This window comes from Erpetoichthys calabaricus, chromosome 2 (genome assembly GCF_900747795.2).
Source record: "Erpetoichthys calabaricus chromosome 2, fErpCal1.3, whole genome shotgun sequence".
NCBI lineage: Eukaryota > Metazoa > Chordata > Cladistia > Polypteriformes > Polypteridae > Erpetoichthys > Erpetoichthys calabaricus.
In genome coordinates this window covers 323,563,438-323,585,283 of record NC_041395.2, presented here as the reverse complement: position 1 = coordinate 323,585,283, position 21,846 = coordinate 323,563,438, and the positions used below count along the sequence as shown (strand labels likewise).

The 21,846-nt window shown below is 40.5% G+C and overlaps 1 protein-coding gene across 1 annotated transcript in view; it reads right to left on the bottom strand.

Moving 5' to 3' along the window:
• The window catches only part of tm9sf3 (transmembrane 9 superfamily member 3), a 135,027-nt gene that overhangs the window by 75,589 nt on the left and 37,592 nt on the right, over nt 1–21,846 (bottom strand). Inside the window, exon 4 of the mRNA XM_028796001.2 lies at nt 7,834–7,994. Coding sequence (XP_028651834.1) covers nt 7,834–7,994 — 161 coding nt within the window. The remainder of the gene's footprint in view (nt 1–7,833; nt 7,995–21,846) is intronic.

The window sequence follows — 21,846 nt, the reverse complement described above, 5'->3', positions numbered from 1 at the left end:
GGAGTCCTACCTGTCCCTTTTGTCCTGTGGGACTCTGGAGGCGCCTAATATGTACCGGCAGGCCAAGCGGAATGCGGCTTCAGTGGTTGCTGAGGCAAAAACTCGGGCGTGGGAGAAGTTTGGGGAGGCCATGGAGAATGACTTTCGGGCGGCTTCGAGGAGGATTCTGGTCCACCGTCCGGCGTCTCAGGAGGGGGAAGCAGTGCAGTGTCAACACTGTATATGGTGGGAATGGTGCGCTGCTGACTTCGACTCAGGACATTGTGGGTTGGTGGGGGGAGTACTTCGAAGACCTCCTCAATCCCACTAACATGCCTTACAATGAGGAAGCAGAGCCTGGGGACTCGGAGGTGGGCTCCCCCATCTCTGGGACTGAGGTCACCGAGGTGGTCAAAAAACTCCTTGGTGGCAGGGCCCCGGGGGTGGATGAGATACGCCCGGAGTTCCTCAAGGCTCTGGATGTTGCATGGACATCAGGGACAGTGCCTCTGGATTGGCAGACCGGGGTAGTGGTCCCTCTCTCTAAGAAGGGAGACCGGAGGGTGTGTTCCAACTACAGAGGGATCACACTCCTCAGCCTCCCTGGAAAAGTCTATTCGGAGGTTCTAGAGAAGAGGGTCCGTCGGATAGTCAAACCTCGGATTCAGGAGGAATAGTGTGGTTTTCGTCCTGGTCGCGGAACAGTGGACCAGCTCTACACCCTTAGCAGAGTCCTGGAGGGTGCATGGGAGTTCACCCAACCAGTCTACATGTGTTTTGTGGACTTGGAAAAGGCGTTCGACTGTGTCCCTCGGGGAATCCTGTGGGGGGTGCTCCAGGAGTATGAGGTACCGGACCCCCTGATAAGGGCTGTTATTCCCTGTTAGTCCCTGTACAACCGGTGTCAGAGCTTGGTCCGCATTGCCGGCAGTAAGTCGAACCCGTTTTCAGTGAGAGTTGGACTCCGCCAGGGCTGCCCTTTGTCACTGATTCTGTTCATAACTTTTATGGACAGAATTTCTAGGCTGGGTGTTCATTGGGTCCGGTTTGGTTGACTCAGGATTGGGTAACTGCTTTTTGCAGATGATGTTGTCCTGTTTGCTTCATCAGGCCGTGATCTTCAGCTCTCTCTGGATCGGTTCGCAGCTGAGTGTGAAGCGGCTGGGATGGGAATCAGCACCTCCAAATCCGAGACCATGGTCCTCAGCCGGAAAAAGGTGGAGTGCCCTCTCAGGGTTGGGAGCGAGATCCTGCCTGAAGCGGAGGAGTTCAAGTATCTCGGGGTCTTGTTCACGAGTGAGGGAAGAATGGAGCGGGATGTCGACAGGAGGATCCGTGCGGCATCCGCAGTGATGCGGGATCTGCATCGGTCTGTCGTGGTGAAAAAGGAGCTGAGCCGTAAGGCAAAGCTCTCAATTTACCAGTCGATCAATGTTCCTACCCTCACCTATGGTCATGAGCTATGGGTAGTGACCGAAAGAACGAAATCGCGAATACAAGCGGCTGAAATGAGTTTCCTCCGAAGGGGTGTCTGGGCTCTCCCTTAAAGATAGGGTGAAAAGCTCAGTCATCCGGGAGGGGCTCAGAGTAGAGCCGCTGCTGATCCGCATCGAGAGAAGTCAGATGAGGTGGCTCGGGCATCTAATCAGGATGCCTCCTGGACGCCTCCCTGGTGAGGTGTTCCAGGCACGTCCAACCGGGAGGAGGCCCCGGGGAAGACCCAGGACACGCTGGTGGGACTATGTCTCTTGGCTGGCCTGGGAACGACTTGGGATTCTCCCGGAAGAGTTAGAAGAAGTGGCCAGAGAGAGGGAAGTCTGGGCATCTCTGCTCAAGCTGCTGCCCCCGCGACCCGACCTCGGATAAGCGGAAGAGGATGGATGGATGGATGGAGCTTGTTGCACTGTCTGGCTCTAAAATACCACAGTTTGTAAACCAGCTTGGATTATTAGTGTTAGAAGAACATTTGCAGTTACAACAATAGATTCCAATCATTTCTACCATATATTTGGCATGCATATTACGTGATATTTGACAGACACATAAGACAATTACTTATTCACTGAATGAGAAGGAAAAGATGTAGGTGACAATAAATACAGTACACTCCTGTAACTTTTTTTTTTTTTTTTTTTTAAATAAACTCAGCAGTTCACCACTGTGTGTGTTCTGCTTAGTAAGCTCAACATTTGATACTTAAAATCTATTGGATCATGTTGTGCACATGTAGTAAATCACAAAAAAATCAAATAAATAAATAAACAACAAGTTCTTTCAGTGAAAATCACGTATGACAAAACTTAGCCTAGCAGGGAGTGTCTTGCCGAGACCAAATTCCCACAGCCGGTACAAGATCAGCCTGGTGGAAAGCTAAACTCCAAACAGTAACAACATGTAGCCAGATCTTTGTATTATTCTTTGAATTCTGAATACAAAATACCAAGAAGATTGCATGGATTAATTAATTAATTTAGTGCTTAACACTAGAATCCCTGAAGCCTACGAAAAAAGTTGTAATGCCGGGCCACCTTAAATTCCTTCGCACCTCTACATTTTGTTTTGTAAATGTGTCGATCAGCACAAGCAGCAAGCAGCCTGCATATCCCATCCTCTGCCGACGCAGTTGAAATGAAATGCTAAATTCTCAGCACTCAAGTCTGTTTGTCTGGGCGTGAGGGGGTGCCTTGAGTTGTATAGGGTAAATACTATAACGTTATTTGGAATACAATACAATAGATAATCTCCATCGGTCCACGTATATAACCTAGGGCAGAAAAATACTTTTTTCAGTATATTGTATGCCTGTTAGATCGGAGGTTGTTTCATTATTTTTTTATATTGTTCCCTTTAATTGTCATTTAATTACTTGTGGCATTTTCTGGCTTTGTCATTACTTTTACACGTATTTCCTCTTCTTTGTGTCAGTAATGGCACTTAGTTTGCTTGAGAATAAAAGTCAAAATATGCAATGGACCCATTTTCAAACATCTTCTCTATAAAATAAATTATTGTTATTAGCCTGTTACTGGTGCTCACAAGTAGAACACCACTTAATATGCATAAACTTAATTGAAATGAACTTCAATTAATTTGCTTGCATTTTTGCTTCCATACACAACACAAACATTTTAAATACTTTGATCTCATGAATTAACGTCTTGATTCTTAATGATAGTTTGCATTATATGATTTTCTTGGAAAACAAATTTCTCTCATATAGTAGCTTATAACTGAATAGATTTTGCTCCTTCATGCATAAGTTTCTCCCAGTAAAGACACAGGTCCAATTTAAAAACATGTATTTAAAGGTTCATCATGCAAACACATTTATTTTAATGTGTATGTATTTCTAAATGTATCATATATGATGTTGTGACACCATATTAGTTTATTTCTGCAATTAAAGTAAAAAAAAAATAAAATAGTGAAAATCTGTGTGCTCTGTGGTGAACACACAATCCCGAACTGAAAATGGTCACCAAACTGTCTCCACCACTATCGGGTAACTTCACATTTATAATTCTCTCAATAATATTTTTGGTGTGTTTTCTCTAGTTTTGCACACTATACCAGCAATAAAAAAGTACTACACTACCAAATTTTTTAAAATAGTACTATACCAGCATTTCACAAAATTTTGTAATTTTACTACATTAGATTAGAATAGATTAGATAATCTTGAAAATGTAATTTAGATTGCTTTGCACTGGCTTTATTGAAAAATAACCTCTGTGTCTTTAAGAGAGGCACGGGAGACACAAATTAGGTGTAATGATTCTTTGCAAGCAGTGCTGCTCTTATGTGATTAGCAGAGAGCATATCACATAAGCGGAGATTGTTAACATAATGATCAATTCAGTTACAAAAAAAAAAAAGAGGAAAAGGCTGAATAAAAAATAATAATTAGTCCTCCCCCACCTTGCTTATGAACAAGGCAGTCAAAGTAAGATATGCTAATAATCTGCTTATAAGGCAAGTGAAAAAGTTGAACCTAAAGATATTACAGTGACTGTTTGCAAATGGTGTCTCACCAAAGGAGGCAACACATTGAATCTTGTCATGAATTTATCCCTTGATCATCCTGATGCCTTCCAGGGGTTCAGATTAGGTCAGGTGTGAAATTAAATTTGTAGTAAAAAAAAGAAAAGTTCAAATTAATGCATTTTAATGGGACTTCACAGAGCACAAATTCACAAAGAACACTTAGGGGTGGACACCAAGCAACAGAAGTAGGGTTGGTGGATGAGTAGTGCTCAGTGCTGCGTTTTTTTGGTATTGGAACTGGAGCCCAAATTTTAGTAATAATCCAACACTAGTCTTCTCTAAATTAATCCACTATTTCTTGCTCCATAATGGTAAAATCATACCATCAATAATAACTAACAGCACCTTGTAACAAGAACAAAAATTTTAATTAACAGGCAGGTAAACACCCTATTCTAAGTGCTAGACATTACACTAATATTCACAAAATAACAATTCTGACTGGAATGGTTATATTTTCATAATTTCAATTAACACTTTTATGTAAATTATATTTATTCACTTAGCAGGCACTTTTATTCAAAGTGACTTACAAAAGAGATCAACAATCAAGTTAACATCAATCTGAGGACTCTAGTGAAACAAGTGTTATAGAACACAAGTACACAATGGAGCCTCAAAAGAAAAGCTCTAAAGCCAAAAGGGTGACACAAGACTGTTTGTCTTTCTTAGCTACTACGAACCAACCATCAAAACCATTATCATTCACAAGACAAGAACATTTTCAAAGGCTTCTTAAACACAGTTAGGGGGCCAGCAGGTCAGATGGAAGTGGGCAGTTCATTGTACCAGCTAGCAGCTCCACATACAGAGTCTAGATTGAGATCTGATGCCATGTACAGTGGAACCTCGGTTTACGACCATAATTCGTTCCAAAACTCTGGTCGTAAACCGAAGCAATTTCCCACATAGGACTGTATGTAAATGCATTTAATCCGTTCCAGACCATACAAACTGTATATAAATATATATGTATTTTAATTTTTAAGCACAAATATAGTTAATTATACCATAGAATGCACAGTGTAATAGTAAACTAAATGTAAAAACATTGAATAACACTGAGAAAACCTTGAACAACAGAGAAAACTAACACTGCAATAGTTCGCGCTATAGTGCTAGGAACCGCTCGCTAAAAACGCTTTTTTTTTTTTTTTTTTTAACGAGTTTTAAGCACAGGGGAAAAAATGAACATTTGAAAAATCCGTAATTTAATAAAACACCAAGAAAAGTAACATTGCAACAATGCAGGCTACGAACCCATCACTGTAAACAGAACTGAAAACAAAAACAAGCCTTCTCTACCTTATGCGTCCCTCTGTCCCTCTCTCTCGTCTGTGTGTGTGTCTCTTTTGCGTGTGTGTTTGTGCGTGTGTCTCTTTTTTGCGAGCCTGGAGCGCCTGTGTGTGTGTGTCTTTCTTGCGCGCTCCTGTGTGTGTGCGCGTCTGTCTCTCTCGTGCTGCCTCTGTGTGTGCGCGCGGCTCTCTCTCTCTCACGCTGCATGTGTGTGTGTGCGCGTGTGTCTCTTGCTCGCTGCACAGGAAATGCACAGGGAGAGACTGAACATGTACAAACCGAAAGGGAACCTGGCTTGTTCGTATACCGAGTGTGTGGTCGTGAACCAAGGCAAAAGTTTGGCAAACTTTTTGGTCGTAAACCGATCTGTACGTGTACTGAGACGTTCGTGAACCGAGGTTCCACTGTACATGCATCAGACTGCGAAGTAAAAGAGTGACTGCATGCAGTGCATGCTCAGCGGGAGAAAAAGCTTTTAGTGCAATGAATCAGAAAAATATTGCCTAGAACACAGCAGTGATGTTTCACCTTTACTAATAAGCTCTGCATGAAATCTAATTCTCTTTAAAGGGTACCATGGCCTTCATTATAAATGAATGACAACATTATTACTCATACTTATTAAGCACTTTCCTACTTACCAATTCTCCACTAACTGTATTTTAAGACAACACCGTATAAAACAACACCAGTCTATTCTCAAATGTGTGCAGTTTAAATTTTCAGTCATAAAGGGGGATGCGCCTACATTATTTGGGCAGCATTAACACTAGAATTACCAAAGCCTACGAAAAAACTCGTAAAATCCATCCCACCTTAAATCCCTTCGCACCTCTCCGTCAGCGTCTTTTGTCTTTTAAAAGAGTCAATAAGCAGCAAGCAGCCTGCTATCACATCTCCCCCTACTGGCACACAAAGTTTTCTCATCACAAGTCTGTTTACCTGCATGTCAGTTGCTTAGTTGAACAGACTACAGTAAATAATGTATCGTTATTTGAAACACATTCATTTCATGTGTGTTCTGTGTCTACAACAATCTATGTAAACACATTGTTAAAACAGAAATGTTTTTCATGTTTTAGTAATAATTGACAAAATGTAGACATGAAACATAATGGTGAAGCCTGAAGTCCAAATATCAAATAAACACTTTCACAACAGGTACAAGTATAACAAAACAAGTGCACTTTTATTCAAGAATATAACTGCTGTAAAAGAACCCGCGTTAGGCTGCGACATTGACACGTCTTTAACACGACTGCTTTGGTGGCATAACAGTAAGAACTGCTGACTAGTAATCAAAAGGTCACGAGTTCGATCCCCACTACTCCGTTCCTCCATTTACAACACAAAAGATGCTGATGGAGAGGTGTGAAAGGATTTAAGGTGGACGGATTTACGAGTTTTGTAGGCTTTGGTAATTCTAGTGTTAAGTGTAAAACAAGAACCACCCTTTGTATGTAATTTGAAACTACTGCAGGGTGCATTCATTCATTCAAACTATGAAAATTTACACTAAACTATCACATATCCCAGCCCTGAAGGGAGGAAAAAATGGAGTACTCACAGAAAATATGCAAAGTTTACAAGGTAACAGAACACAGATATCTTAACTTTGTAAGCACACTGTAAACATTACCCACTCCAGTAACCTTACAAAAATCTAAATGCTCCGATCGACAAGCTGTTTTCCACACAAAAAAAAAAAAAAAAACCCTGTGATTGGTAAATTGGCCGACCACAAAAACAGATTTTCAGCCCGTAGTTTTCTAGACTACAGTAATTTAGTTGCAATGAACCTTTACTTTTTTACAGTAATTGAGCCAGCACGCTGCATTTTTTTTGTAGCAAACTTCCTATAGTGTAAACAAAGACAGAGTAAGACTATTGGAATACAGGGTTATCAGCCTTTACACTGAAGAAAGCGGAGGAATAAACTGAGAAAAAGGAATCGAAGACATCATCCTTTGCAATTAGACAAACGGCAAGAAAAACAACTTTAATGAATTCCGACCTTTTTATTTTGTCCTTTAAATTAAAACAAACACCATTTGAGTTTGGATAGTGAGCTTTTTTTAAGTGCAGCAGCTTACATTTTATTTTATTAAATATTTTTGTACATATTAGTTGATGTATTTATTTTAAGGAAATATTATTTTTGTATGTTTATGGTCACTGAACAATAAAGTCCATAGAATTTCGCTCTGTTAATAAAAAATGAACAGTTAAATCCTGTGGTCTATAGATTTTAATTATAAAAATACACATTAATATAAGACATAAAACTGCTATGTGCCTGATTATACAAGAGCTTAGTGTTTTTAAAGGGATAAAGGAATAAATAAAAAAATTTCAATCGGTATTGGTTGATCAAGTAGCATGAAGATGGTGATCGGTATAGGCCTTAAAAAAACCTGATCGGAGCAATCCTAAAAATTTTTAAAATTCTTTGTTTTCTGACAAGCAATTTGATTGGAATGGTACATCTCTTTTCTTTTTACTGATGGTACTCACTGAGTAAGACATTGCAATCCTCGTGTTAGGAACCAGTTTGACTTTTCCTTCACTGGTGAGGTTTACATCCACAATCCTATTGCCATTGAAGCCTATTTCCAGCTTTTTATATGTCCAAAGGTAATAGTCCTCCCCATTTTCATCTGCTTCTCCAACAATGCCTACAAACACAAAAAAGAAAAAAATGCCGATTACAGCTTTTAGACATAGAGAAAAAAACACCCATGAAAGGCAAAAGTCATTGATGAGTTTTTGCTCTTGTAAACAAACATCTGAAAAATCAGCTGCACCCCTCAGTTTCATGCCACATCCATCTACTGCTACTCAGGTCTAACTTGTATTCATCACATGAAAATCTAAACCTACTTCCTCTAATATTTCTGCAGTATACCACAGTAATGGTGTTCAACATATTAGAGTGTTACAGTACAGAAGGGGTACGTTAGGAGCAATGCTAGCACATTTTACTTTGTTACATCTGTTTCTACTCCAAAGTGGGGTTGTTAGCATTATGACTGCACTTCAATGTCGACTGGATGATAAATCATCATAAAGTAGTTGCATAAACAGAATGCTTACAGTGTTAAGCTGTTTACTAGCAGAACATGAGTGTGGGCTGACAGCTAAAAGTGAGCAGGATATTGTAGTCTTATTTTTGCAGAGCGAATAAGTGGCCCCAAGACCATAATTTTTAATCATTTATGTTTGAGTGTTCACGGAAAAAGAAAAAAAAAAAAAATGAAGCGTGACAACCAGCATGCTTCACTAAGTTCCTATTCTCAGCATCAGGAATATGAAAGGATTTTTGGGATGGAGGAGCAGTTAGTTATGGTAAGTAATGTGTTGGGGTACAGCTCTCATTAGGGGTACCTTATATCCACAAATACTTTAATAATGGTTTGTTACTTGCTATAGGATAGATTAGATATAGCTTGCTGTCCCGCCCTTATCCCCCCACCCCCCCATTTTGCCTCCCCACAGGAGGCTGGACCCCACTTCGCACAGTCCCAGTCCTCTGACATACCTAGAGACAGTGCATGTCCAAGACGCATTTTCCTGAATGTGTTCCTCAATTTTTGCCAGCATACCTTTAAAGGCTGCATCAAAGCGATTATATAAACGTTTTTCCCCCAAGTCTTTATTATCCTGCTGCAACTCCTGCATCTCCCAAAGCAGCTTCTCATTTGTCTTCTCGCTTGTCTTGAGCAAGCCATTTATTTCTTCTTTATATTTTTCTGAATGTCTTTCTTGAGCTTATTTATGGGCCGTGGCCATTGTTGCGATCATTACTTCAGTTCGGACAGATCGTTTCGGCTTTTGTGTTCCACAGGTGAAGTGGCAAGCCCTATTACAACCGATGCTTCTGGCTCACGAGGAGTAGATGAAAGCGCGGACTGCAAGGCCATTTCCAGTTTCAAGTGATCTTCTGGTATCGGCGAGCTATCGTGACCTGCATCACTTGCACATTCGCTCCCATTTTTGCTCTCGCCAGGAGATGATGCAGTGAAGCAGGGTCCTGGGGAGACTGTGCTTTCGCCTGTCTGTTCCAGATCAGTCTCTAAAAGGCTGTACCTTGCACTTGGACTTAATGCCTGTCTAGACTTGGATGCAGCTTTAGATTTCTTTTCCGTTTCTTAATGACCCCCTTTCTTCTTGCTCATGTTTATATACTGTAGTTGAAACTCCTTGCATTGGGTAAATACAGGATACCTTGGGATACTAAGAAGAGAATAAGAGAAAATCTCCCCTAACGGACGGGACCAAAGTAATTCATTTTTTAACCAGAATTAACCATTTTTTATCACTATGGCTCAAAGTGTGCTACAGGTTAACTAGACCGCAGAACATAAAAACTGACATACAGTGCCAATAACAATTATTAGCCCAATTATTATTTATTATTTTGTTTTATAATTGTAATTAATTTAGACCACTTTACAAAGATCTTCTTTTACTTTGACATTAGTCTTTTTTCTTTTGATCAGTGTTAAAAAGGCCAAATTCAATCCACCGTGATTCACTGTTGTAAACAATAAAAAGTGAAACCTTGGATACTTTTTATAGGCACTGTATATGAAAACTAGCAACTCAGTGATGAGGATTACAAAATGATTTGTCTAGAAATTCTGACTACAAAATAATTATTTTATAAGAGTGTAACAAAGAAAGCCATATGACATATGCCCACACTGCAATTTTGACATCCTGGGTATTTGTTATAAAGGCAAACAGTTAATTTGCTGTACAAGGAAAGTGTCAGTCAGTCAATCATTTCCCAACCCGCTATACCCTAACACAGGGTCACAGGGGTCTGCTGGCGAAATTTATTCAAAATGTAAATATGGTATTTTTAATAACCTACACATTTCCAGTGTTGTAACTTTTTTGTAGCCTGTCCTCTGGCTAACTGTTCCAGGAACATCCAAGCACCCTTAATGGCAGCATGGTTTTCATTGGAATGCAAACTTCTGCACTGGATTAAAAAACATAATGGAGTGGAGTGGAAAACCTTGTTTTCAAATAATAACAGGAATGCAAAGTTATTATGAAATAAGCAGTACAACAGAAAAAAAAACTTGGGAGGATTCCCCTTTCAATTTATAACAACAGCTTGCATAACTTTTCGATTTCACAAATTTGAAACTCTGAGGCATGGCTCCTCTGTGTACCTCCTTTTCCTAAGAATAGTTCTGCGCCTCTTTAATGCATAAAATAAAGCATGAAGGAATGGCACATTTGAAACAGTTAAAACTTTAGTACAAAGGCATTTGTCCATGTTCTTCAAACATACCATGAATTCATGGGGGCAAGCCATTTAAGACTAGACTGTGTGTCAATCAGCCAAGGAATTTGTTTAAAGAAAGGAGACTAAAGAATTCCATTTTGAGCAATCTTTGAGTAAAAAGCAAAAGAGAAAGACAATTATGATTTGATCAGTTTTGTTTTGCAATTTGATTTAGTTTGCCATACTCCAGTCTTAGTACATCAACCAATAATTGTCCTTAAAAAAATATATAAATAATAATAATAATCTGCCCATAAGCACTACTTTGCCTTGTCAATTGAATTCCTGATATAGCTGCACCCAAGTGATTCATAGGGTAAAAACTTACTGTGGTAAGTACGCCGTATGTGGATAACAAATTAGGATCAACATAACATTAAACCATAAACAGATATTGATCCAAAGTCCATTTCTCCATGTTTGCATACACTTCCTGCCACTGTACTTCCGGCCACTGTACTTCCATAAATGGAAATGAATGCCTTCGAAACAGTTAACACATTGATCTTGCTTCCAATGCCATTACTAATTAATAACCATCTCTCACAGTTCACCTTGTACATTGCTGTAGCTTTTAAAGCAACTATCAGTTGCTTGGTTACGATGTGGCAAGTAACACCCATATGCTGTTTCAGCCTCAAACCTTTTTGCTTCTGCTTTATATTTCAAAGTCAGCCCCTTCAGTTGTAGCACTTGTACCTACTGCTGTGTAAATTCCTGTCCTGCTCATTTCATATATACTACTGTCTATCAGCATGGTATGTTTCTATCATTTAAGAAATTTGGTAAATGTTAAAAATAAAATAAATCACATTGTGAGACGCAAATTCTCAAATTTCTAAAGCTTATGAATTGTGTAAATTAACAGCAAAATTTCAACAGCGCTGCATCATCATAAAAACTTCATGCAGCTCCGAAACAGCAGACAGGACTCCTTTACGCTCTCCACGGGAGTAGCTCTGCAGCAGCCGGCCATAGGATGGCTGCTTGCCATATGAAGGGAATGGGGGAAAGCTCATCCCCAGAAGAGTCAAAACCGTCAGACAGCCAATGGGGTCAGGCCTGTTGAGGATCGGAACTGGTATGGTGCCAAAGCATTTGACGTGACCCAGCTGGGTAGACACATGGAACTTCTTGTCTCTCCGGCATGATGATCATCTTCCTCTGCTTCATAAACTTTGCATTTTAGTGGTGGAACGCTCTCAGGTGTGCAGGCCTGGGACTAGCCATATCTCTGTAGATGGGTATACCTTTTATTGGTATGGTCGCTCCGATAGCTGTCACACTCAGGGAGTAGCTGCTGCTGTGGCAAATCGGATTCTTCTGATGGTGTCCGATGTCACTCATTTCAAAAAGCATATTATGAGACTCAGATTAAGACACTCTGTGGGTGTCTTGTCTGTTGTCTCAGCGTATGCTCCAACCACAGTGAGTGATATGTCGGTGCAGGAGACAATTTATTCACAACTTCTCTCGGTTGTTGATGGGTGCCCGCAAGGTGATGGTCCTCCGGTCATGGGTGTCTTCAATGCAACCACTGGCACTGTCAGAGCTGGCTATAAGGACTGTGTCAGTACCCATGGGTCAAGCAGCTCCCAATTCCACTGCCTTGAGCTGTATCATTGGACTTGGTACTTCTGTAATGGTGGTACAATGAAGGAGATCGATCACATCCTTGTGGGCAGAAGCTGGAGGCTGGGCAGAAGCTGGAGACTCTTACAGAACTGCAGGATCTACAGAAGTACCACATTTGTGAATTCTAACCAAAGACTTCTTGTTGCTATTCTGAAGATTCAGCTTAGGTCCAGTAGGCTACCACCTACTAGGAGAATGAAACTCCAAGATCAGGCTGTTTCTAATGATTGTGCACGCAGTTTGTGTGAAGAAGTTGCAGACTTGGGTGCAATTGCTGATCCTAATGTGATGTAGGAAAACTTCCAAGAGAAGACCCTGAAGGTTCCTGAGGGTTGTTTTGGTGTTGCCAGTGTTCTCATAACGAGGTGTTTCATCTTGCAAGGCACAATGGATATCATCGAGAGGAGTTGTAGTGTATGGCTTGATGGCAACTTCAGTCTGTATTGAGAGCTGCAGAGGATGGCTGCGAGGGCTCCGAGTGCAGATAGGAAATGTTAGAGGAATGTGTGAGCAAGTGACATGCAATCTATGGTCTAGTGACCCACATCCTGATTACAGAGAAATCGAAGGATTTTGTACATCTGAATATCTGTTCCTCAGAGAGTCATAGTCAGGGCAGGTGATGAAACAGTCCTTGCGGATGACACTGCATTTGTGACCCACTGGGCTGGCAATTTAAAGCTGATCCTCTGGCTAGGACAATGGACATCTCTGGGTACACGGTTCATGAGGCTGATCCTCCAATTAGCTGTGAACCACCCAATCTCACTGAGTTTGCACAGGTAGTAACCAGGTGAAAGTAGGGAAGGCTGCAGCGATCTGTGGCATCCGGGGTGAACTTCTCCAGGCTGGTGGCAAGGCTGACCTCCTTGCTTCCATTTGGGAGATGGGCGTCATTCCAACTGTCTGGAAAGGGAGATGGGCGTCATTCCAACTGTCTGGAAAACAGAACTTATCATCCCTATTTGGAAAGGAAAGGGTGATCACCTGGATTGTGGACAACTACACAGGATAACATTGCTCTTTGTGCCGGGTAAGGTACTTGCTAGGGTCATCACTTGCTCACCTAGTCTACCATCAACTGCATCCTGGCACTGAGGGGTTCTCATGAAGCACAAATGTGAATATTGGCAGAGTTTCTTTATAGCCTTGGTCAGTTTTCATAAATGTTTCGACTCAGTTGAACGAGCTGCCCTGTGGGACATCCTGAGAATTTGCGGGATCACCCCCAAAGCTGCTGAATATCATAGCCCGTCTGTTCAGTGGTACTGTGAGTGTTGTGAAAAGCGGAAGCAGAACCTCAGCGTTTTCCCCAGTTGATTCTGGAGTTTGTCAGGGGTCTGTTTTTGCTCTTACTCTGTTCAATGCTTGCATGGACTGGGTGTTGAGCAGGGTCGTGGGGTCCAGCGGCTGTGGGTCATCTGTTGGTGAAGAAAGATTCATTAATCTTGACTTTGCTGACGATGCTGTGATTTTCACGGAATCAACGGAGGCTCTGAGTAAAAAGTTCGAGAGTCTGGGCTTGCGAGTGTCCTGGATAAAAGCCAAGATTCAGGCCTTTAATGACGTCTTGGGCACAACCATCAGCAGAGAAAGTGTCAACCTTGTTGAGAGGTTTACTTAGCTTGGCAGAAACATTCATGTCTCTGGTGCCTCTTCCTATGAAGACTGTAGATGGATTGGGAGACCATGGGGTGTCATGAGGTGACTGGAAAGAGGTATGTGGCTCTCCTGATATCTCTGAAAAAGGACGAAGATCCAAGTCTTTAGAGTCCTGGTGCTTCCTGTTTTGCTAAATGGCTGTGAGACATGGACACCATCCAGTGACCTGAGAGAAAGACAGGACTCTTTTGGTACTGTGTCTCTCTGGAGAATCCTTGGGTACCGCTGGTTTGACTTTGTGTCGAACGAGAGGTTGATCACGGAGTCCCAAATGAGGCACATTACCTGTATTGTGTGGGAGTACCAGTTATGGCACTATGGCCATGTGGTGCGATTCTCAGAGAGTTATTCGGCTCACAGGATCCCCATTGTCGAGGACTCGAGAGGCTGGACCAGGCAAAGGGGACGCCAATATAACGCATGGCTGCGGCAGATTGATGTTAATTTTCAAGGGGGTGGAACTAGACTGTGTGTCTGCCTGGGAGGTTGCCAACCAGGATCCAGAGTTGTTTTGTCAAGTGGTGGGTGCAGCAAAACGCTACACCAGTGCATGCTTCCCAACCTGACCTGGCCTTATCTGACTGCATCAACTATAAAAACACTTTAAAATCAACAAAAGAGTAAAAATGAAGAAGAAACAGAGAAGGCCTTTTGAGAGTCAACAGAAAAACATTAAACCTTAACAGAACTGAAAAAACACTATGGTGTCCAAGTACATGTACAGAAATAGACATGGACAACTGCAAATGACCATTAAAATAAAATTATAAAAATTAATATACTATATATGAATAAGCAGCAAACTTCTGTATGAGGTTAATGTTCATGGCTCTGGTTAAGTGAATCAAGGTCATACTATAGCAGCAATTTATTCTCTAAATACATTTAAAAAAACATTAAGTTCTAAAAAAAATTGGAAATATGTGTATTTAAACTAAAACCTTATTTTTAAGTTTGCTTTGTCATTTTTAATTAATAGGTCCTTTTCTGTACAGCTTTCTCCCTTAATTGCATCTAAATGCTGACAACACTGAATGCTAAAGGGAAACAATTACATTAGTACCCTGTTTACTTGTTTGCTCATTTGTAGGAAACATTTTTTACAGATGAGCAGACAAGTGAAAATGGCACTGTGTTGTTTGCATCTGTGTCAGCACTTCTCATCCCATAAACATGTGGGAGCAAATTCTACAGAAAAGGTTAAATTAAAAAGAAAATTGTTTTAAGCTTTTTGAGCTATGATAAATGAGGTTTCCAAAATTCTTGGAATAAGTGAATAGAAAAAGGCCAGTTCACTAAACAATGAGAAGTATGAATGAAGCACTGATTGGATAATTGGTTAGAGAAAAAACCTTCAACCATAGGGATCCCCAACGGCTTAACTTCAGAAAAAACCCAATATAGGCTATGCTTAAAATGAAAGGAGTCCTTTTATTCTCTTCCAAGCTAAATTAGTAGCATTTGAAAATGATTCTCTGCTAATTCTCTCAAAACTACTGCTACATTCACCAGCCACTTTATAAAGTACACCTTGCTAGTAAAGTGCTTTGAGTACTGAGAAAAGCACTATATAAATGTAATGAATTATTATTATTATTACTGGGTTGGACCCCTTTTTTGCCTTCAGAACTTCTGGAATTCTTTGTAGCATAGATTCAAAAAGGTGCTGGAAACATTCCCCAGGGAATTTAGTTCATATTGACATGCTAGCGTTACACAGTTGCTCTACTGAATTGAGATCTGGTGACTGTGGAGGCCATTTGAGTCCACTGAACTCATGGTCATGGTTCAAGAAACCAGTTTGAGATGATATCTTTGACACATGGTGCGTTATCCTGCTAGAAGCAGCCATCAACAGATTGGTATGCCATGGTCATAAAGGGATGGACATGGTCAGCGACAATACTTTGGTAGGCTGTGGCATTTAAACATGCTCAATTGGTACTAAAAGGGCCTAAAGTATGCCTAGAAAATATCTCCCACACCATTACACCATAACCACCAGCAAAAACCGTTGATAACAAGGCAGGACTGATCCCTGCTTTCATGTTCTTGATGGTAATTTCTGACCCTACCATCCGAATGTCACAGCACAAAAAAAAAAAAAAAAAAAAAAAAAATCGAGGCTCATCAGACCAGGCAACATTTTTCAATTCTTCTATAGCTCAATGATTATGAGCCCATGCAAACTGTAGCCTTAGTTGTCTGTTCTAAGTGGACAGGAGTGGCACCGAGTGTGGTCTCCTGCTGCTGAAGCTCATCTGCTTCAAGGTAGGGGTGGGCGGTATGACCAAAATTTTGTATCACGGTATTTTTCTAAATTATCCCGGTTTCACGGTATTTGACGGTATTTGTTTCCCATGCATGAGTGGATGTTAACCACATTTTCCACTGCAATTACTGCAGTAGACTGGCTAAGAATAACCTATTCCACTGTCATGAGCATTGTACAAAAAAAACATTTTAATGTGCACAAAAGTGTTAATACAGGTTTGAATGGTCCCATAAAGTGATGGTTTTCAAGGGGGTGGCACTAATGAAGAGAATGAATCACATTGCATGACGGATGCAGTCAAAATATAGAACCTTTTTATTGAACAAATTTTGCAAACAACTATTTTGACAACATGTTTTCAACCATCCCATCATTAAACTGCATAATATTTAAACTAATAAATAATAAAATAAATAATAGTTCAACTTCCAGTAATAATAACAATAAAATAAATAGTGCAAATTCCAGTAATAATACTATTACTTCAAAGCTTCAAGCCCAGATACATTATACAGTATTCAAATATTGAGAAAAAAAAAAGTGAATGTGCATTCACACATTTGAACATAATGAACAAGGCACTTATGTAAATCTTAGCCATTACAAATTCTGGGCAAGGAAAACCAGATGGTCAACAGCATCTGGTTTGAGTACTGCCCTGTGGCACGTGACAATGTTCCCACCAGTACTGAAAGCTCTTTCAGTACGTGTTCAGCACAAGCTACAGGAACGTGTTCAGCACCACAATCAGCTGGGGTCAGATCAGCTGATCCCAGCACCTCACTTTCATTTTTGATCTCCATCTATATCAGTGTTTCTCAAACTCGGTCCTGGGGACCCACTGTGGCTACAGGTTTTTGTTCCAACCAGATTCCTAATCAGTGACAACACCTGATAACACTGAGCTCATTTAATTAGCTGGTTTTTTTTTTTCTTTTATTCGACATTCAGAAAAGCATGTTTTTTTTTAAATTTATAAGACATTTATAAAATTTCTCCTTTTGCTATAGATTTAAATGCTTAACTTTCTTTTGTTGATTTCATTATACTTTGCCCTTTCTCTGTGCAGTTTTTTCCCCCTTCGTTGTATCTTAATAATGACAATTTAAAACAAGCAGATCAGACACCCAGGCAAACAACACTGAATAATCAAAGGCTGCAACTACTTTAGCGTCACACCCACTAATTAGTAAATAATGGATTAATTAAACAATTAGAACACCTTGAAAAGTAGAATGAAAATCAAGATGTAAATACTGTTAAAAAGAAAAAAAATAAATTATTCCTATATAACTGCTTGGTAAATTTTAATATTTTTTTTTTTTTTTTTTTTAGCAAACTTAGTTTTCTAATTAATACATTGTTCCCTAAACACAGAACTTGGGAAATATCAGTTCACTTAATTAGCCCAGGAGTTCAATTAAAAACAGAAGCTGGTTGGAACAAAACCCTGCAGCGACAGGGGGACCCCAGGACTGACGTTGAGAACCCCTGATTCTATATGATCACTTGCATCAAAATCGGAGTCTCAAACGATAGCTAGCTAAACTGAGGCATCTCACAACGGGGGAGTTTCCGACAACGTATCGTAATGCATCGATCGGCCCACAGAAAAGTTTGTTTGCCGTGCCAACTTGAAAATGTATATTTTACACAATTTTATATAAATTATCGTCTCGCTTTCAACATCATAACTTCGAAAAATCTAAGTTGAACCATCGTAAGTAGGGGACTAACTACCTGTATTGACTGATAATAGAGATAACAGAAAACTGATTATACACACTTTCATTATACATTTCTTATTGTAGCGTCTCAGCCAGGTTGAAGCCTTTTTTTTGAAGTGGTTGTTGCAACCGACTGAGGGAAGGCGGAGTACAGCGCAAAGGAATGATAGCGGGGGCATGATAGACGCGGTAAGGGGGGGCGACACCCGGGACGGGAGAAGGGGGGAGAGTGGCGAGTTGGAGAAGGAACTGGAAGGTTGTGTGGTGGGGTTATAAAGTAGGCGTTCTTATTTCTTGACTGTTCAAATAAACTTTTGTTAGACTTTACTACGTTGGTGGGGTTACAAAGTAGGCGTTCTTATTTCTTGACTGTTCAAATAAACTTGTTAGACTTTACTACGTCTGTCTGTTTTTTTTTTCTTCTCGAACCTGACGCGGAGGTTGCTACATTATTACTATAGTATGTTTTTACTACCATTACTTAAAATAGTTTACTTTAATAACTATTACATACCTATGGCTGTGTGAAGCCTGTGTCCAAAGCACTGGAGTCTTGTCCAATTGTTAATTTTGACAGCCTTCTTGATGTTGGCCCCACTGTCCGTTGTGATGGCCACTTGCCTCTGCTCTGCAAGCCCCCAGGAATTGAGTGCTTCCAGCAAGCCTGCAGCAAGTAATTCGCCAGTGTGGTCATTTGAAAAATAGCTTGTTTGGAGGCAATAACTTTTCAATAGCCAGTCATCATTTATAAAATGAATCATCAGGCTCAGATATGGCTCCATAGTGCAACTTGACCACACATCTGCTGTAGTTGTATAGTCGGTGACTGTAGCCACCTCTGCTTGTAATTTCCCTCTGTGTTCTCGGTACAAGTCGGGGATCGCCGTTTGGCTAAAGTACTTGCGACTTGGGATCACATATCTGGGATCCAGTGTCTTGATCATAGCCCTGAATCCGCCTTTCTCCACAGTACTTAACGGAACCATATCTTTGGCTATATGGACTGTAATGGCGTTGGTTATCTCGATCCACCGCTTGCTTTTTTTGTCGTAGGCAGTACTTCTAGCAAACGCGTCTACAAGTGACATCTGACTTGAATGTCCCCTAGGTTTTTCAGTTTTACCTGAGGATGTGGAGGGTGCCAATCTTAGTTCCATGCATTCATGGTACTCCAACGCATGTTTGCGGCTAAGGTGGTGCAGCAAATTGCTCGACAGCATTTACAATAAATAGTTGTTTGGTCCACATCCGACTTTTTAAAGCCAAAGTATCTCCAGACAACAGACACGGCTCCTTTCTTCAGCAAAAGTTCTTCTGTGTCATCATATTTAACTTTATCATCTGCTACAGCTTCAGTTTTACAATGTTCACCGTCCATTTTCACTGCGCAATACCTCCACTAACGCATGCATGTTTAGCGGTGTAGCAGTGAAAAAGGTCCCCCCTTAAACAATTTCCCGCTGCGCCAGGTTCCAAACATTGCTTAGCCTATTTTAACCGGTGTTGCGCTATGAGAAAAATCCATATCATAACAAAAATATGCATGTCTTTCGACTGTGGGAGGAAACCGGAGCACATGGAGGAAACCCACGCAGACACAGGGAGAACATACAAACTCCACGCAGGGAGGACCAGGAAGCAAACCCAGGTCTCCTTATTGTGAGGAAGCAGTGCTACCACTGCGCCACCGTGCCGCCTCGGATTGAAAATATATATATAAAAACAAAAAAAAAAAATTAAATCATACAGTCACAGAAAGCAAAACTTGAACTTGCTGCACGTCAAGCACTACACTGAATCCATGTGAATGATTTGTAGGCATACTGTAGCCTTATGCCTACCCAAGGGATAACAATGTGCCTAGAGCCACTGCAAGATCTGTCTGATGATGCAAAGAAACAAACAAAAAAAAAGAAACGGCTTCCTATAACAATGTTTTTAGATGTCTTTAGATAGATAGAGGTAGATAGATAACTAAAGCTTCTGTGATTGTGAAGACTCAACCTTCAACGCCTGAAGATCCTGACATTAGTATAATAGCAACCTCAGCGTCCAGTGATGGACATGCTCCTCAGGTGGCCACGGACTGCATGAGGGGGCAGGAACACCTGAAGAAACCAGCTATGAAGTAGTCCCGTGAGCATCTGGTAAGAAAGAACATGAACACAGCAATCACAGAACACTATGATCACATCCCCTGGCTGCTACAACCCACTGGACCAGATGCCTGGCCACCAGCGAGTCTTAGATTTGGACCCTGGGCTTGGGTCGGCTCACAGACAGCTGTATTTCTTATTCAGTTCATTAAATGAAAGCAGTCTGCAAGCATCAAAGGAAAATGTTATGTTACTGATAATGTGTAGTTAGACATACCCATGATTGTATCTGTACTAAACATGTAGACATTTTTCTTGTAATTATTCTTTAAACAATATAGTACTGTATAACAACTATTTACATAGCATTTAAATTGTAGCAGGTAGGTAATCTAGAGATGATTTAAAGTATACAGGAGGATGTGGAAAGGTTATATGCAAATACTATGCCATTTTATTTTAAATAAGGAACTTGAGCATCCATGGTGAGTCCTGAAAGCAAACCCCCATGGACGTATACAGGATCTATTGTATAGATACTGTATCTTTCGTTTCTTTATTGACCACACCCAACAAACATGCATAGTATCCTGTGGAAAAAGTAAGTGAGACCTTATATTTAATAACTGGCTGAACTTCCATTGGCAGCAATAATCTCTTACAAGCATTAGACTTGCACAATATTCAGGAGGAATTCTGGACCATTCCTCCTTACAGAGCTTCTTCAGCTCAGCCATATTTTTAGGATGTCAGGTGTAAATGGCACTCTTGAGGTCTTTCCACAATAGCTCTATTGAGTTAAGGTCTGGGTTTGAATGGGTGATTAAAAGACAGATTTTCTTTTTTCAAGCCATTCTGTAGTATATTTACTACAATGTTTAGGGTCACGGTCCTGCTGCATCACCCACCTTCTACTGAGGTTATGCTGGTGGACAGCTTCCCAGACATCATCCTGTCAAAATCCTTGATAAGCCTTGGAATATATTTTTCTCCCTCAATGACAGCAATCTGCCTAGGCCCCGAGACAGGAAAGCATGCCCAAATCGTGAGGCCCTCTTCACTGTACTTTAGTGATGTCATTTTACTAGAAAGTTTGTAACCAAAATCAATACCAGTAAAATTTTACAATACTCAAAACCTTTCGATACCATGGCAAAACAGAATCCCATCGGATTGCTTTTTATTAAAGTATTTCTATTATTTAAGTTAACAATACTGTGCCTTTGTTTGTTATACAAAATTAAATTTATAAATATTAACAGTAACAATCAGCTTTAAAATTGTAGTATATCCATCAAGTGGTTACTCAACTATCGCTTAAGTAAAAAAGTAGTGTCATTCATAAATATCAAAATACAATGCAAAAATTGAACTTTAATGTGTAAAAGAGGATCTCTCCATGTAACAACAAAGGGTGTGAGGTTATAATTTGGGGGGGGGGGGGGGGGGATTTCAGAATCAGGTTTACAAAGAATGGTATCATCATAGTGCTGGGAGGTATACCAGTTCATACCGACAACCGTTTTTTGTTTTTGATATGATATGGATTTTTCTGATACCGCAACACCGGTTTAAATAGCCTAAACAACATTCGGAACATGGAGCAGCGGGAAACTGTTTAAGGGGGGACCTTTTTCCCTGCTACACCACTAAACACTCATGCAATGGAGTACATGCATTAGTGGAGGTAATGAACAGTGAAAATGGACAGAGAACATTCTGAAACTGAAGTTGTAGCAGACGATAAAGTTAAACATGATGACACAGAAGAACTTTTGCCGAAAAAGGAGCCATGACTGTTGTCTGGAGATACTTTGGTTTTAAAAGGTCGGA